The sequence below is a fragment of the Crinia signifera genome, chromosome 9 (assembly GCF_055691185.1).
Source record: "Crinia signifera chromosome 9, ASM5569118v1, whole genome shotgun sequence".
NCBI classification, from domain to species: domain Eukaryota; kingdom Metazoa; phylum Chordata; class Amphibia; order Anura; family Myobatrachidae; genus Crinia; species Crinia signifera.
The window spans coordinates 147952296-147970769 of record NC_139225.1 but is presented as its reverse complement, the minus strand read 5'-3'; the positions used below and the strand labels follow the sequence as shown (position 1 = coordinate 147970769).

The 18474-nt window shown below is 48.8% G+C and overlaps 1 protein-coding gene across 23 annotated transcripts in view; it reads left to right on the top strand.

The window, feature by feature from the left end:
* Nucleotides 1–17752, top strand: part of LOC146036271 (uncharacterized) — a 61141-nt gene extending 43389 nt beyond the window's left edge. For 20 of the 23 annotated variants that reach the window (XM_083160174.1, XM_083160167.1, XM_083160173.1 and 17 more), the window contains 5 exons: nt 5198–5296; nt 5489–5560; nt 6254–6352; nt 7177–7248; nt 16587–17752. In XM_083160174.1, the coding sequence (XP_083016300.1) occupies nt 5198–5296; nt 5489–5560; nt 6254–6352; nt 7177–7248; nt 16587–17635 (1391 nt within the window). In that variant the 3' untranslated portion in view covers nt 17636–17752. The remainder of the gene's footprint in view (nt 1–5197; nt 5297–5488; nt 5561–6253; nt 6353–7176; nt 7249–16586) is intronic. The other 3 variants (XM_083160184.1, XM_083160179.1, XM_083160178.1) reach the window with 2 other exon arrangements.
* Nucleotides 17753–18474: the final 722 nt, after the last annotated feature.

Genomic DNA, 18474 nt, shown 5'->3' with positions numbered 1-18474 from the left:
ACGGGCTCTGGTCACCTCCACTACTGAACATGAGAGATGGTTATATGAGTAGGCAAGCCAGGGCTAAATGTAAGAGAATCTGGCTGAAGTGTATTTGTAACCTTTCGCAGGGGTGTCACTGTTTACTGTATATCTTCTGGTTGTTATATATGAGCACCAGCGGCGTTGTATCCGAGTCAATGTTTATGATGTGTTAACCTGCTTGAGATGTTTGACTATGTATGTTTCTGTCTAATAAGCGCTTTGATGAAAGCGTTGTGCCACAATATTTCTTGTTAATAAAAATCAACTTTAGTTATAAATGTCCTACGGAGAGCATACAAAGGGTTGGAGGATCGGTGTAACGTGTGCTATGGGCAGCGGTGTAACGTGTACTATGGGCAGCGGTGTAACGTGTACTATGAGCCGCGGTGTAACGTGTACTATGGGCAGCGGTGTAACGTGTACTATGGGCAGCGGTGTAACGTGTACTATGGGCAGCGGTGTAACGTGTACTATGGGCAGCGGTGTAACGGAGTGGGCACCTTTTGGCAGCTACTATGGCAATGCCCGCTTGTTTGGGATTTTTGTCTTGGGGTATGGCACGCTCTGGACCACACGGGCATTGCTTCGATTCTATTGACGCCTACATTATGTGTTCTGAGGGCTGCTGTGGATGGGACTTTGCTGTATGTTATAAATGTATGTGCCCGCTCCTGGATGCCCCTCGCTGGTACTGAATACTCCGCCTTACGGGCTCTGGTCACCTCCACTACTGAACATGAGAGATGGTTATATGAGTAGGCAAGCCAGGGCTAAATGTAAGAGAATCTGGCTGAAGTGTATTTGTAACCTTTCGCAGGGGTGTCACTGTTTACTGTATATCTTCTGGTTGTTATATATGAGCACCAGCGGCGTTGTATCCGAGTCAATGTTTATGATGTGTTAACCTGCTTGAGATGTTTGACTATGTATGTTTCTGTCTAATAAGCGCTTTGATGAAAGCGTTGTGCCACAATATTTCTTGTTAATAAAAATCAACTTTAGTTATAAATGTCCTACGGAGAGCATACAAAGGGTTGGAGGATCGGTGTAACGTGTGCTATGGGCAGCGGTGTAACGTGTACTATGGGCAGCGGTGTAACGTGTACTATGGGCAGCGGTGTAACGTGTACTATGAGCCGCGGTGTAACGTGTACTATGAGCCGCGGTGTAACGTGTACTATGGGCAGCGGTGTAACGTGTACTATGGGCAGCGGTGTAACGTGTACTATGGGCAGCGGTGTAACGTGTACTATGGGCAGCGGTGTAACGTGTACTATGGGCAGCGGTGTAACGTGTACTATGGGCAGCGGTGTAACGTGTACTATGAGCCGCGGTGTAACGTGTACTATGAGCAGCGGTGTAACGTGTACTATGAGCAGCGGTGTAACGTGTACTATGAGCAGCGGTGTAACGTGTACTATGGGCAGCGGTGTAACGTGTACTATGGACAGCGGTGTAACATGTACTATGAGCAGCGGTGTAACGTGTACTATGAGCAGAGGTGTAACATGTACTATGAGCAGCGGTGTAACGTGTACTATGGGCAGCGGTGTAACCTGTACTATGGGCAGCGGTGTAACATGTACTATGAGCAGCGGTGTAACATGTACTAGGAGGATCGGTGTAACATGTACTACGGGCAGCGGTGTAACGTGTACTACGGGCAGCGGTGTAACGTGTACTACGGGCAGCGGTGTAACGTGTACTACGGGCAGCGGTGTAACGTGTACTATGGGCAGGGGTGTAACGTGTACTATGAGCAGCGGTGTAACGTGTACTATGGGAAACGGTGTAACGTGTACTATGAGCAGCGGTGTAACGTGTACTATGGGCAGCGGTGTAACGTGTACTATGGGCAGCGGTGTAACGTGTACTATGGGCAGCGGTGTAACGTGTACTATGGGCAGCGGTGTAACGTGTACTATGGGCAGCGGTGTAACGTGTACTATGGGCAGCGGTGTAACCTGTACTATGAGCAGCGGTGTAACGTGTACTATGAGCAGCGGTGTAACGTGTACTATGAGCCGCGGTGTAACGTGTACTATGGGCAGCGGTGTAACGTGTACTATGGGCAGCGGTGTAACGTGTACTATGAGCCGCGGTGTAACGTGTACTATGAGCCGCGGTGTAACGTGTACTAAGGGCAGCGGTGTAACGTGTACTAAGGGCAGCGGTGTAACGTGTACTACGGGCAGCGGTGTAACGTGTACTATGGGCAGCGGTGTAACGTGTACTATGGGCAGCGGTGTAACGTGTACTATGGGCAGCGGTGTAACATGTACTATGAGCCGCGGTGTAACGTGTACTATGAGCAGCGGTGTAACGTGTACTATGGGCAGCGGTGTAACGTGTACTATGGGCAGCGGTGTAACGTGTACTATGGGCAGCGGTGTAACGTGTACTATGAGCCGCGGTGTAACGTGTACTATGAGCCGCGGTGTAACGTGTACTAAGGGCAGCGGTGTAACGTGTACTAAGGGCAGCGGTGTAACGTGTACTACGGGCAGCGGTGTAACGTGTACTATGGGCAGCGGTGTAACGTGTACTATGGGCAGCGGTGTAACGTGTACTATGGGCAGCGGTGTAACATGTACTATGAGCCGCGGTGTAACGTGTACTATGAGCAGCGGTGTAACGTGTACTATGGGCAGCGGTGTAACGTGTACTATGGGCAGCGGTGTAACATGTACTATGAGCAGCGGTGTAACATGTACTAGGAGGATCGGTGTAACATGTACTACGGGCAGCGGTGTAACGTGTACTACGGGCAGCGGTGTAACGTGTACTACGGGCAGCGGTGTAACGTGTACTACGGGCAGCGGTGTAACGTGTACTACGGGCAGCGGTGTAACGTGTACTATGGGCAGCGGTGTAACGTGTACTATGGGCAGCGGTGTAACGTGTACTATGAACCGCGGTGTAACGTGTACTATGGGCAGCGGTGTAACGTGTACTATGAGCCGCGGTGTAACGTGTACTATGAGCCGCGGTGTAACGTGTACTATGAGCCGCGGTGTAACGTGTACTATGGGCAGCGGTGTAACGTGTACTATGGGCAGCGGTGTAACGTGTACTATGGGCAGCGGTGTAACGTGTACTAAGGGCAGCGGTGTAACGTGTACTACGAGCAGCGTTGTAACGTGTACTACGGGCAGCGGTGTAACGTGTACTACGGGCAGCGGTGTAACGTGTACTATGAGCAGCGGTGTAACGTGTACTATGAGCAGCGGTGTAACGTGTACTATGAGCAGCGGTGTAACGTGTACTATGGGCAGCGGTGTAACGTGTACTATGGGCAGCGGTGTAACGTGTACTATGAGCAGCGGTGTAACGTGTACTATGGGCAGCGGTGTAACATGTACTATGGGCAGCGGTGTAACATGTACTATGAGCAGCGGTGTAACATGTACTAGGAGGATCGGTGTAACATGTACTATGGGCAGCGGTGTAACGTGTACTACGGGCAGCGGTGTAACGTGTACTATGGGCAGCGGTGTAGCGTGTACTATGGGCAGCGGTGTAGCGTGTACTATGGGCAGCGGTGTAACGTGTACTATGAGCAGCGGTGTAACTTGTACTATGAGCAGCGGTGTAACTTGTACTATGAACTGCGGTGTAACGTGTACTATGAGCCGCGGTGTAACGTGTACTATGAGCCGCGGTGTAACGTGTACTATGGGAAACGGTGTAACGTGTACTATGAGCAGCGGTGTAACGTGTACTATGAGCAGCGGTGTAACGTGTACTATGGGCAGCGGTGTAACGTGTACTATGGGCAGCGGTGTAACGTGTACTATGGGCAGCGGTGTACTGTGTACTATGGGCAGCGGTGTAACCTGTACTATGAGCAGCGGTGTAACGTGTACTATGAGCAGCGGTGTAACGTGTACTATGAGCCGTGGTGTAACGTGTACTATGAGCAGCGGTGTAACGTGTACTATGGGCAGCGGTGTAACGTGTACTATGGGCAGCGGTGTAACGTGTACTATGGGCAGCGGTGTAACGTGTACTATGGGCAGTGGTGTAACGTGTACTATGAGCCGCGGTGTAACGTGTACTATGAGCCGCGGTGTAACGTGTACTATGGGCAGCGGTGTAACGTGTACTACGGGCAGCGGTGTAACGTGTACTACGAGCAGCGGTGTAACGTGTACTATGAGCAGCGGTGTAACGTGTACTATGAGCAGCGGTGTAACGTGTACTATGGGCAGCGGTGTAACGTGTACTATGAGCAGCGGTGTAACGTGTACTATGAGCAGCGGTGTAACGTGTACTATGGGCAGCGGTGTAACATGTACTATAGGCAGCGGTGTAACATGTACTATGAGCAGCGGTGTAACATGTACTAGGAGGATCGGTGTAACGTGTACTATGGGCAGCGGTGTAACGTGTACTACGGGCAGCGGTGTAACGTGTACTATGGGCAGCGGTGTAGCGTGTACTATGGGCAGCGGTGTAGCGTGTACTATGGGCAGCGGTGTAACGTGTACTATGAGCCGCGGTGTAACTTGTACTATGAGCAGCGGTGTAACTTGTACTATGAGCAGCGGTGTAACTTGTACTATGAACTGCGGTGTAACGTGTACTATGAGCCGCGGTGTAACGTGTACTATGAGCCGCGGTGTAACGTGTACTATGAGCCGCGGTGTAACGTGTACTATGAGCAGCGGTGTAAGGTGTACTATGGGCAGCGGTGTAACGTGTACTATGGGCAGCGGTGTAACGTGTACTATGGGCAGCGGTGTAACGTGTACTATGGGCAGCGGTGTACTGTGTACTATGGACAGCGGTGTAACCTGTACTATGAGCAGCGGTGTAACGTGTACTATGAGCAGCGGTGTAACGTGTACTATGAGCCGCGGTGTAACGTGTACTATGGGCAGCGGTGTAACGTGTACTATGGGCAGCGGTGTAACGTGTACTATGGGCAGCGGTGTAACGTGTACTATGGGCAGCGGTGTAACGTGTACTATGGGCAGCGGTGTAACGTGTACTATGAGCAGCGGTGTAACGTGTACTATGAGCAGCGGTGTAACGTGTACTATGGGCCGCGGAGTAACGTGTACTATGAGCAGCGGTGTAACGTGTACTATGAGCAGCGGTGTACGGGGGGCAGACACTTGTCAGGTGGGAGAACCTGTCTTATATGTGCTGGTTACTGTCTGTTTCCCAGGTGACAGATGGGCACAGAGCCGAAATCAAAAGAATGCTCTGCCGAGCGCCAGCTTCCAGCACGGGATGGCGCAGGGTAACGGTGACGCACCTGCAGAAGGTAGGACGCCATTAATTTCTTACCAGTGTTAGCAATGTGTTTGTTTTAATTCATATTATTTTTTTATATACATATAACTTACATTTAAAAGAAAGAAATACGAGCTGTCTGTGATGTATTATCTATGGTATATGTTACTATATTACAGTACATGTTATAATTAGATGTCACGTTCTCCTCCTATGCCCACAGCTGTGTACATAGTTCCTGATGACTCTCCAAGGATTAAACAAGAGAATGTGCCCACGAAGGAACCAATGCCAGGTGGGTAACAATAAGGATATATACAGGAGTGGTGGCATCAGACACGTCTGTAAAGTGCAGCGGAATATGCTGCGCTATATAAGAAACTGTAATAAATAGTGTTTCTTACTCATACATCAGAAGTGTACAGAACAACATGTAACATTACCAACCCCTGACTGCCCCCAGTGGTACAGGACGGTCATTTGTACCCCATAGCATCTCACAGTGTAACGCTGTCATTTCTTATTCTATAATCCCCGAGCGCAGCGCTGTCACATGACCGATACATTTCCCGCGTACAATAATCTCTGTAACAGCGCTGGGTCCTTATTCTCAGATGAAGAATTAAATCCATTCTGCCCCTCTGATAATAATGGGTGCCTGGGCTCATTCTGTAAGGCAGTGGTTCCCAAACTGTGTGCCATGGCACCCTGGGGTGCCTTGGGACACTTGCAGGGGTGCCCTGAGTTGGTGGTCCCATGATTCAAAAAAGTTTGGGAACCACTGCTGTAAGTAGAGCAGAACTCACACACGCACCACATGTAACAAGACGTAACGGTTCTGCAATGAGCAGCGATATAAATCTCCATAGCGAGCGTACAAAAGGTTGGAGGATCGGTGTAACGTGTACTATGAGCTGCGGTGTACAGGGCAGACATGTGTCAGGTGGGAGAACCTTTCTTATATGTGCGGTTACTGTCTGTTTCCCAGGTGACAGATGGGCACAGAGCAGAACCCACAAGGATGCCCTGCCGAGTGCCAACCTCCAGCACGGGATGGCACAGGGTAACAGTGACGCACCTGCGGAAGGTAGGACACCATTCATTTCTTACCAGTGTTTCATAAATGTGTTTGGTGCATTTGATTTTTAGGGAAAAAAAAATGTTTATATTATGCTGTTTTGCATAATGCAGATTAATAACTATTTATTGTTTTATTTTTTCGTATGATTCATGCACAAACTGCCGTACTTTAGTTTTTACTTTGAGCTTAATGGATGATGGTGAAAGAATCACCATCTCTGGTGACCCCTATCTTTCACCCTTGTACAGATTTCACCCAACCTCATCCCGTGTAATGCTGCTCAATTCGCTGGTCTACTAATAGAATACAGATTTCCTTATATAAAAGATTTCATAATTCACTAAATAATTACACAAAAGCTCCTGTACCTTTACATCCGTTAGTTATCTGTGCAGTCGTGTAAGTTTCTGTGTGATTAGCACTGTTTGCAGTGTCCTCTGGTGGCATCACTGCCAGGCAGCCTGCGGTGTGTGGGTAACCTTGTTGGAGCGGTGCTGGCATGTCTGTTCCTTTGCACTTGGCTTAAGGGTGTCTCTCCCCGCAAGTGAGTGTGAGCCCTGAACTCACAGACATCTGTTTGCAGCCCCGTAGTGCTGTGTACAAAGATCTGCAAGATTGGGGCGAGTTCTTCTGTTGTCGCTGCGGGTTTCACGCTGCACCTCAACGGGGTCACAGCTTATCGAATCAACCCCATAGAATTTAAGCTTCAGCACACCCAAATAAAAAAAAAAACATGAAATACTCGCTCTGAGTGTATGAGCTATGGCATTTGTTACTGTATTAGTGTATATGTTATAATTAGATGTCACGTTCTCCTCCTGTGCCCACAGCTGTGTACATAGTTCCTGACACTTCTCCGAGGATTAAGCAAGGAAACAAACCCACAAAGGAACCAGTTCCAGGTGTGTGACAATAAAGTGAAATATACAGAAGTTGTGTCATCGACCAAGTGTTGTGTTCTCATAGATAAGAAGTATGCAGGGATATAATGTACGGAAGGGTTACCCCCCACGGACTGCCCCCAGTGGTACAGGCTGTGTTCTAATAACCAATCTTGGCGCCGACACGTGACATGTGACCGGTTTACATTTATATACCTTAATAACAATCCGCAATGGCCCAATTCAGTCACTGGTGCCATGAACATAAGTACTGTATATACTGGTAACAGACAAGAGCAGTCTTGTACACATATTACACTTATATTACTACTATCAGCTATACCTGACTTTGACTACTTTAGAGCCAATATCTGTATCACCTTGGCCGTCACTACACTAACGTCAGGACTCTGATCATACGGATCCCCAAGTCCTGATATAGAAGCCAATCCAATGTAATATACGGAACATTTTGTCACTCTTTCTGTTCTACCATCCGCTCCACTACTGACATCGCCCATATAATACAATCGCGCCGTTGCTGTAGCACTCAGGTGGTCTGGCAATTAATAATAGTTATAGTGTAATTGTAGCAAACCAGTAACTGCTTCAAAGACTGTGTTCTTGTTCATATAGGAAAACAGGCAAATATGGGAACACTTTATTTCTCTGACATGCAGCAGGGACCACTGGAATCACATCGGGTATTAGAGCTGGGAATGCTGGGAGCTAGGCACTTCTTAATATTAATTAGGGGATACTGGCTCCTCCCCTCTAAGACCCACAATCCCCCAGTGAGAAAATTGTGCCAGGGAGTTAGGTCACAGTTTTTCTGCTCCTGCACTTTTTTCAAGCTTTTTGGCTAGATATATTTTTTTTTACAAGTACTTTTTGCTTGGTAGTAGTTGTGAATCCCTTCCCCACCTATTGAAAGGTGTGGGTCCGGGTATTCAGCGCCCCTGGAGATCCAGGTCGTCAGTCAGGACCTCACTAAAGGTGCCTGCCTGCACGAGTTCCGTGCTCCTGCCGCCCCTCCAGCAAAGGGGACGCCAGTCACGAAGTGGAAGCCTCCGGTGGTGAGTAGGCGCTGAGCGCTGTTTCCACACGCCGTCCCCTGCTCCCCGTCTGCCGCGCTGTACGCGGTTCTCTGCAGCGCTGTGAGGCGCCGCCATCTTGACAGCGGCGCGTCCTCGTGTACAGGTCTCACGCGGCAGAACTAAGTGCCGGTGCCGTTACACGGAGGAGCGCTAGCAAGCGGGTGGCTCTGGGCGCTGTCAGGTCTGCACACGCTGGCTAGGTAAGAGGGAGAGGGGACACGCTGTTCAATGAGGCGGGCATGGCGCGGCCATTACGCAGATACACAGTAAGGCTGACTCTTTCCTGTTCACAGGTGACTGCAGCTTAGAAGGCTCTGAAAGAGGTTTATCACTGACACAGTGTTTTGCGCTGTATTGGTGTTGGTGTAACAGGGCTCATTCTCCTCCAGGTCTCACGGAACCCTGAGGTTTTTGGCTTGTGAGAGGTGTATCTGTACTCAGTGTGTGTGTGTGTGTGTGTGTGTGTAAGATCCTGTATCGCACGCTGTATTGGACCGGGCGAGCAGGGATCATGACGGGCAAGTCCAAAGCCTCTCAGAAGGTTTTCGCTTGTACTGTTTGTACAGCAAAGTTTTCTCAATACACAGCTGAGGGTAATGCCACTGTTTGTCAGTCATGTTCAGGTGCTGAATCTGCATCACTGGCGGGGTCTCAGGCGCCCCAGTGGGCCTCAACCTTAGTGGGTACTATGTCAAAACTCACTTCTGAGTTGGCGCTGGCTCGCAGAGCTGAGCCTTCATGGGCTACAGCCCTAGCAAGGTCTGTGGAGGGGTTAGCTAGCTCCATGAACAGACCAGAGAGGCCTTCCACATCCAGCAATAAGCGACCTTATCAGGCTATTATTGTGGAGGATGATTTAGAGGAGGAACAGGATCCATTTCACGAAATGGAGGATGGTGAATGGGAAGAGGTTCAGGATGTCATTCCTGAGGGAGAAACGACTCCTTTAGGGATAGAGGCTCTTATTATGGCGGTAAAGGAGGTTCTTCGTTTACCGGAGGATCCCAGACCAGAGCCGCAGGAATTTGATCTGTTTGGTGGGGTTCAGAAAACATCAGTAGTCTTTCCCTGTCCAAATCAGGATCAGCTTGTGGCAGCATGGAAGAACCCGGACAAACGGTTCCAGATTCCCAGACGTTTTATTTCTCTGTATCCCTTTGAGCCAGCCGCCCTAAGCAAGTGGGAGACTCCGCCTCCGGTGGACACCTCAGTTTCCCGGCTGTCCAAAAAGACGACACTGCCAGTCCCGGGGGCTTCGGCCTTGAAGGATCCCTCTGATAGAAAGATGGAGGCTACTCTCAAGGCCATTTATGTAGCAGCAGGGACTCAACTCAGACCGGCAATAGTTTCAGCCTGGGTAAATAGGGCAAATGTCAAATGGGCGGAGTTAATCATCGAGGGATTGGAGGCAGGTATGCCTATGGATGAGATACGCTGCTTAGCGGAACACATTAGGGAGTCTGCTATGTTCTTAGGAGAGGCGGCTAAGGATGTATCCTTGATCTCTTCTAGAATCTCAGCAAGCGCCATTTCTGCGCGGCGAGCCCTCTGGCTTCGCTCTTGGCAGGCGGACGCGGAATCTAAGAGGGCTGTGGAGGGTCTTCCCTTTTCTGGGGACATCCTCTTCGGTCCTGAATTAGATAAATGGATCTCACAGGCGACGGGGGGGAAGTCGGCTTTCCTACCGTCTGCAGCTCCTCCCCCTCCTAGGCGACAGTTCGCAGGTCCGTCTTTTCAGTCCTTTCGGACTCAGCGCCCCTTCCGGGGCAGAGGAAGAGGCTTCCAGTCATCCAGAGGTTCCAGAGCCAGAGCCCGTCCTCAGGCTGCTCCAAGAGTCCAGGAACCTAAGCCCCAGCAGAAGCCGGTGGCATGACGGTTTACCAGCTTCCGTCAGCAGTTTACCGGTAGGTGCCCGTCTGTTGGCCTTCGGAACCCAATGGTTCTCCCTTTCGGAGGATCCTTGGGTTCGCAGGGTAGTTTCAGAGGGGTACCGTATTCAGTTCGATGCCACTCCTCCGGTACGGTTCTTCACAACGGCTCTACCAACATCTCAGGAAAAGAGAACGAGCCTGCTAGAGGCCATTCGGATCTTGCTGGAGGCTCAGGTCATCATGCCGGTCCCAGCAGCTCAGAGGAACACAGGGTACTACTCGACCCTCTTTGTAGTTCCCAAGCCGGATGGGTCAGTCAGGCCCATTCTCAACCTAAAGCCCTTGAATCTGTTAGTCTCATATCAACCATTCAAGATGGAATCAATCCACTCAGTGATTGCTTCATTGGAACCAGGGGAGTATATGATATCCTTGGATATCAAGGATGCTTACCTACACATCCCGATTTGGAGCTCTCACCAGGCCTTTCTCCGTTTTGCCATAGGTCGGGATCATTTTCAGTTCAGGGCTCTGCCCTTCGGATTATCGTCAGCACCCAGAGTATTCACAAAGACTCTATCAGTAGCCATCGCATACCTCAGATGTCAGGGGGTGACAATAATCCCCTATTTGGACGATCTCCTAATCAAGGCTCCAACGAGGGAGCTACTGGAGAGTCATGCAAGGTTAACTACTCAGACGCTCACCAGCCTGGGGTGGATAATGAATTTCAAGAAATCCTCTCTAGTCCCATCCAGGAGGATCTTGTTCCTAGGTCTTTGGCTAGACACAGAGGCTCTGAGGATCTTCCTGCCGGAAGACAAGGTCCAGGCGATTTTGCTCCTAGTTCAGAGGATCTTACTTCCACAGAAGATCAGCCTCCATCTGTGCACGCAGCTTCTGGGGAAGATGGTGGCAGCCTTCCCAGCTCTGACGTGGGGACGTTTCCACTCAAGACCGTTTCAGTGGGATCTTCTCAGAAAGGGTGCGGGCTCGCACCTGAATCTTCACAGAAGGATCCACTTGTCGGCCGAGGCGAGACATTCACTACTGTGGTGGCGACACAGAAGGAACTTGATAGAGGGTCGTCGGTTTGCAGTCCAGGACTGGATTGTCTTGACGACGGACGCAAGCCTCCGCGGCTGGGGTGCCGTAGTGCTTCACCTCTGTCTCCAGGGCAGGTGGGACCTGCAGGAGAGTCGCTTGTCCATCAATGTGTTGGAGATCAGAGCCATATACAATGCTCTGCTGGAGGCTCAGGAGTTTCTTCAGGGTCAACACATAAAGATAAGGTCGGACAATGCCACGGCAGTCGCCTATGTGAACAGGCAGGGCGGCACGAGAAGCAGCATGGCCATGAAGGAAGTAAGGAAGATTCTTCAGTGGGCGGAACGGTCAGGAGTAATTCTGCTGGCGGTATTCCTTCCAGGCCGGGAAAATCTAGAGGCCGATTTCCTCAGCAGGGAGGACCTACACCCAGGCGAGTGGTCTCTCAACCCCGAGGTGTTTCGGGAGCTCACCGACAGGTGGGGAGTTCCCGAGGTGGACCTGATGGCGTCTCGGAAGAACCACCAGCTACCAGCATACGTGGCACGTACAAGAGACCCTCAGGCCATAGCGGCAGACGCTCTGTCAACTCCGTGGGAGTTCAGCTTCGTCTACCTGTTCCCTCCACTTCCACTTCTGGGCCAGTTACTGAAGAGACTCAAGAGGGAACCAGTGCAGGCTATTCTCATAGCGCCCTGGTGGCCTCGCAGAACGTGGTTCTCAGACATCCAGAGGTTACTGGCAGACGAGCCAGTTCGATTGCCCCTCAGACCGGATCTGCTCCTTCAAGGACCCTTCTTTCATCAGAATCTGCCACAGCTACATTTGACGGCGTGGCTGTTGAGACCGAGGTCTGGCGGGAGAGGGGAATTCCAAGAGCGGTAATCCCTACGATGTTAAGGGCCCGAAAGCCGGCCTCAGCAGCGCATTATCACAGAATATGGCGCTCATATGCGGGCTGGTGCGAGTCTAAGGGCTGGCCATTCCGAGTCTTCAAATTGTCCCGCCTTCTATTGTTCTTACAGAGAGGGTTGGACGGGGGTCTGAGACTGGGTTCTCTTAAGGTCCAGGTCTCAGCCTTGTCTGTCCTTTTTCAGAAGAGATTAGCCCTCATGCCTGAGGTACAGACATTTTTTCAGGGGGTTCTTCGAGTCCAGCCTCCCTTCGTACCTCCCACAGCTCCTTGGGATCTGGATTTGGTACTAGCCTTCTTGAGGTCTGAGACCTTTGAGCCACTGAACAGAGTGGAACTGAAGTTCTTGTGCTGGAAAACAGTAGTTTTGCTAGCCCTTGCCTCAGCTCGCCGGGTTTCGGAGCTGAGTGCTCTGTCCTGTAAGCCTCCTTATTTAATTTTCCACGAGGACAGAGCAGAACTGCGTACTCAGGCCGGGTTCCTTCCGAAGGTGGTATCTTCATACCACATTAACCAGCCTATTGTGGTTCCGGCCTTCCAGGGAGATTCTCCGGAACAATCCTCTTTGGATGTGGTCAGGGTTCTTCGGATTTACGTCAAGAGAACCAGGTCTATATGCAAATCAGATTCCTTATTTGTACTCTATGACGCTTTCCGCAGAGGGTGGCCTGCGTCAAAACAGACAATTGCACGATGGATCAAGTGGACGATCCGTAGTGCTTATCTTCATGCGGGACAGGTGCCTCCTGTCTCCTTGACGGCGCACTCTACCAGATCGGGGAGTACGTCGTGGGCCGCTGAGAGAGGGGCTTCTATCTCTCACCTTTGCAGAGCGGCCACTTGGTCGTCTCAGAACACGTTTGTAAGGTTTTACCAGTTCGATACCTTTGCAGCTTCGGCTTCAACTTTTGGTCGTCTGGTTCTACAGAATCCTCAGCACTCTCCCTCCCGGGGCTTGGTCTTTGGAACCTCCCCGATGTGATTCCAGTGGTCCCTGCTGCATGTCAGAGAAAAGAGGATTTTGGTACTTACCGGTAAATCCATTTCTCTGAGATCAGCAGGGACCACTGGACACCCGCCCGGCTGTTGGATTCTGCCTGTTGTGGTTGCTGTTGCGGCCCGGTCCGGTACCTGCGTGTTGTATGTATAGTTATGTTTATGGTTTTCTGTAACCCTTTCCTCTGGTGGGCCAATTTCCTCACTGGGGGATTGTGGGTCTTAGAGGGGAGGAGCCAGTATCCCCTAATTAATATTAAGAAGTGCCTAGCTCCCAGCATTCCCAGCTCTAATACCCGATGTGATTCCAGTGGTCCCTGCTGATCTCAGAGAAATGGATTTACCGGTAAGTACCAAAATCCTCTTTTCCGAAGAAAGGGCCCTGCTGGTTCAAAGGGCAAAATGCTCCCCTACCTTTTACCTGGATATGGTCATTAGGTCGACATGGGTCTAGGTTGACAGGTCATTAGGTCGACATAGAAACATAGAATTTGACGGCATATAAGAACCACTTGGCCCATCTAGTCTGCCCCTTTTGACATGAAGCTTTTCACTGTTTTGTTGAGGCAACATGTGCCGACAGGTGGTACAGTATTTCACGCCCTACCATCCACTAGGCCAGTGATGGCTAACATTGACACTGCAGCTGTTGAACTACACATCCCAGCATGCCCTGCATCAGTTTTAGCATGGCCAAATAGTAAAACTGTAGCAGGGCATGCTGGGATGTGTAGTTCAACAACAGCTGGAGGTTAGCCATCACTGCATTAGGGCGCGGTGGGAGAATAAAATAGTGTGCTGAGCGTAGCGAGACTCCGTGCCCGAAGCGCTACGTTTCAGTGTCGACATTCGGGTAAAAAAAAGTGAAAAACCCAACGTTGACCTTTTTAACTGTCGACATTGCCCATGTTGACCTAACGCTTGTGTCGACCTAATGACATGTTGACCTTTCAGCATGTCGACCTAATGCTTGTGGACCATACCTCTTTTATCAGTATACCCCCATAGTGACATCAGGACCCAGTCCCCAATGAACCCAGAGTCCATGTCAGGACCAACCACAGAACTTTTAACCCAAGCACACAGAGCTGCATCATTTCCCCAGTGTAATAGCCACTTGTAATATAGTATATTCACATTAATCTCTATTATTATTATTATATCGATGGATGATGGTGGTGAGTTATGGCCCCTTCAGATCTGATCACAGTACACATTTGTTCTCAAATGGGCAAAACCATCTGCACTGCAGGTGGGACATCGCGGGAAGGAGGTTGCGGGGTTCCGCGTATTGCGGGAGGGGGCATGGGGTTTAGGGGGGGGGGGGGATTTTGCCGCTCAACTACACCATGGTGGATGGTGGGCATGTACTGTAGCCCTGGCTGGGCGGGGGGAGGTGATGTCAAGGGGGTGGTGGTGTGTATAACGCTGGTCTATTCCCTAGGGGGGGCGGGTTTGTGTATAACGCTGGGTGGGAACTTTGTGTGTATAACGCTGTCAATCACTCTTGTAACCACGCCCAGCGTTATACACACAGGGGATGAGTGACAGATCTGGCTAAATATATAGAAACATAGAATGTGATGGCAGATAAGAACCACTTGGCCCATCTAGTCTGCCCCTTTTTTAAACATGTTACCTCAAACCATATTTGATCCATATTTCTTTGTAAGGATATCAATATGCCTATTCCAAGCATGTTTAAATTGTACTACTGTATTTGCCTCTACCACCTCTGATGGTAGGCTATTCCACTTACCTACTACTCTTTCTGTGAAGTAATTCTTCCTCACATTTCCCCTGAATCTTCCTCCCTCTAGTGTCAGTGCATGTCCTCGTGTTCTGCTGCTCCTCTTCCTGTGAAGAATGTCTCCCACCTGTACCTTGTTAAAACCCTTGATATATGTGAAAGTTTCTATCATTTCCCCCCTTTCCCTTCTCTGCTCTAAAGTATACATATTAAGATCTTTTAGTCTTTCCTGGTACGTTTTGTGATGTAGGCCATGCACCATTTTAGTTGCCCTTCTTTGTACAGTCTCTAATGTATTTATATCCTTCTGGAGATATGGCCTCCAGAACTGAACACAATACTCTAGATGAGGTCGTACCAATGACCTATACAGTGGCATTACTTCTTTCTTTCTACTGCTGATACCTCTCCCTATGCAACCAAGCATCTGACTTGCCTTCTTCATTGGTTTGTTACATTGCCTACCTGCTTTTAAGTCCCCTGAAATAGTGACACCTAGATCCCTCTCTTCCTCAGTAGTTTCCATTATAGTGCCATTTATACTATATTTAGTCTTTGGATTTTTGCAACCCAAGTGCATGATTTTTTGGCATTAAACTGTAGTTGCCATGCTCTTGACCATTCCTCTAATCTACCTAGATCATCAATCATTTGTTTTACCCCTCCTGGTGTGTCTACCCTGTTGCATACCTTTGTGTCATCTGCAAAAAGGCACATTTTACCCTCAATTCCATTTGCAATATCACCAATAAAGATATTAAAAAGCACCGGTCCAAGTACAGATCCCTGGGGTACTCCACTTGTATCCTTTCCCTCCTTTGACTGTACTCCATTTAATACAACTGTCTGTTTTCTGTCCTGCAACCACGCTCTTATCCATTCAACTATCTTAGAATCCAATCCCAAGCTTTCAAGTTTATTTAAGTCTGCGATGTGGGACAGTGTCAAAAGCTTTACTAAACATCTACAGCCCCACCTTGATCTATTACTTTAGTCACCCAGTCAAAAAAGTCAATAAGATTTGTTTGACATGATCTTCCCCCAGTAAACCCATGCTGTTTTGGATCCTGTAAATTGCTGGTTTTGAGATATTCTACAACTCTTTGTTTTAAGAGTGTTTCCATCAATTTCCCTACTACTGATGTAAGGTTCACTGGTCGATAGTTGCTTACCTCTTCCTTGCTTCCACTTTCGTGCTGTGGGACTACATTAGCTGTTTTCCAGTCCTCTGGGATTAGTCCAGTAGCTAGTGGCTGGTTGGATATAAGAGATAAGGCTCAATTTTGCAATGAGCCATAAACCATTATGATAGCAATCCAATATTTATCAAACGGTGGGAAATGTAAGCAATGATTAATCCATCGGCTTTAACAAAGCCATCCCGGGTTTCCTTGAATGCCCGTCCAGTTGAAGTGCTGGGCACATGCATGTATGGCCCCACGTTCCTAGAGCACTTGCAGGTCATTGACATTTTAATATTTGTTTAGAAATGACTATTATTGTTATTGAGAAATGTTATTCACTAATAAACTGAAGAGCTGGATAAAATAAATGCTTTTGCAAATTAAGTTCTTACTCGCTGGAATCAAGTGGAACCCGCAACCTGCAGGCTATTACATAATTTCCTTTGTCAGGTATATAGTTGTCCCCATCAGCAGCAGGTACTCACTGTGTATATTTCTCAGTTTCAGACATGGTAATTGAAGATGTGGTTACCCCACTACAGGCCAACAAGGGTCAAGATCCTTCTTCAGGGAGTTCAGTAAATGTGTGGTTCGTGAAGAGAGTCGTGGTCAACAACCAAGATGAAGCGGAATCTTCGTACGTTCTACAACACAGGGAAGGAAATAATTCCCAACAGAAAGGACCTGACAATCATGTAACGGAGGGTTATACAAACAGTGAGAGGAAACCAGCTACAAACTATAACTCTCCTGTACCTCAGGGAAACCTCAGCAACATCTCAGGGTTATCCAAACAGCAGGCAGACCCCGGCCAGCTGAACATGGCCTGCTCAGAGTGTGGTCAATGCTTCCAAGATAAGGCCTCTCTGGAGGAACATCTGATCCGTCACATGGAGGAGAAGATACGGGTCTGCCCGGTTTGTGCTCAGTGTTTTACCTCACAATCTGATATGGAAACACACTTGAAGACACACAGAGGCGGAACCTCTTGGCCTTGCTACGAATGCGGCAAAACGTTGTTTACGAGGTCCAGCCTGGAGAGGCATCGGATGCTGCACATCAGGGACCGCCCACTCCCGTGCCCGCAGTGCGGCAAAAGCTTTATTAAGCAATCAAACTATGACATGCATATGCGCCTCCACGCCGGGGAGGTGTTCTATCCTTGTACCATGTGCGAGAAATTGTTTAACGTCAAAGCCGCTTGCGACAGACACATTAGGGCCCATACATGTGAGCGACCACACGTGTGCCAGGAGTGCGGCAAGCGGTTCTTGTATAACGGCTGCCTGATTAGGCATCTCAGGGTCCACACGGGGGAACGTCCCTTTCCTTGCCCCCATTGCGGCAGATGTTTCCGGCAGACTTCGGCCCTCAACCGCCACCTGAGAATTCATACGGAGGACAAGCCGCAGGACTGCCCACAGTGCGGCGAAAGTTTCCTCAACCAGTACGATCTCATACGCCATCAAGAAATCCACAAAAATGACCAACCGTTCGTTCAGTATGTGCAGGACGATGAGGAAACTCTACCCACATATGTCATCTTGTAACCCGCCACCCCAACTGGTGCCCAACTAGTGTCATGTAAATTATTATGGACTGTATTATGAATCTTGTTTTTGGTATTATGTTCTAAAACCATTTTGGATTAAAGCGGTAACACTGTAGTTTTTATATATGACCTACTGTTTAAAGGATGGCTGTACTGAAACGAGAGTTGGAATTCTATGAAACAGCTGCTAATGACGTCTCCAGAAATTATATGCAAAGGTTCTAGGATCTTATTAGACTCCTATAACGCTAAAGCTGTAGTAATACACCAGGCAATCATTTCTATGTACTAAGATTAATAAATGAGACCGAGCAACAACTACTGAGCAAACATATAAATAAAATAACGGAAGGCATTGCATTTATTTATTACATTCTAATGGTCAGCAGCAGGATCATTGTACAACATTTGGGTAGTTTCGCTGGGTGCAGGATCTAAAGCGGCCTGTAGGTGGGGTGTCAACACTTTTCCAGCAACAGAACGTCTTTTACTAGTAAGCCCACTCAAAGCAAATGCTTCGAAAGCTAGTCTGCTACATTGTGATTGCCTCTGTGTTGGTGCATGTGTGAGAGAGAAAGTGTTGTAGTTTCACCTGCTGCCAACAGATGTCAGTGTTTCGGAGACACACAAATCAGACACTAGACATATATATAGATAATAATGTACAACAGAAATCATGGCACAGAACAAGTTATAGGAGTAATAATGAAACAATAATTTAATTTCCAACATTTTATTGAATGAAATTAGCACATAAAAAGATATGACAAAAACAGTAAAATCACAAGCGGATTGAAGTAAAGTGCAGACATTTTAAACAGGATGGAAATAAAATTA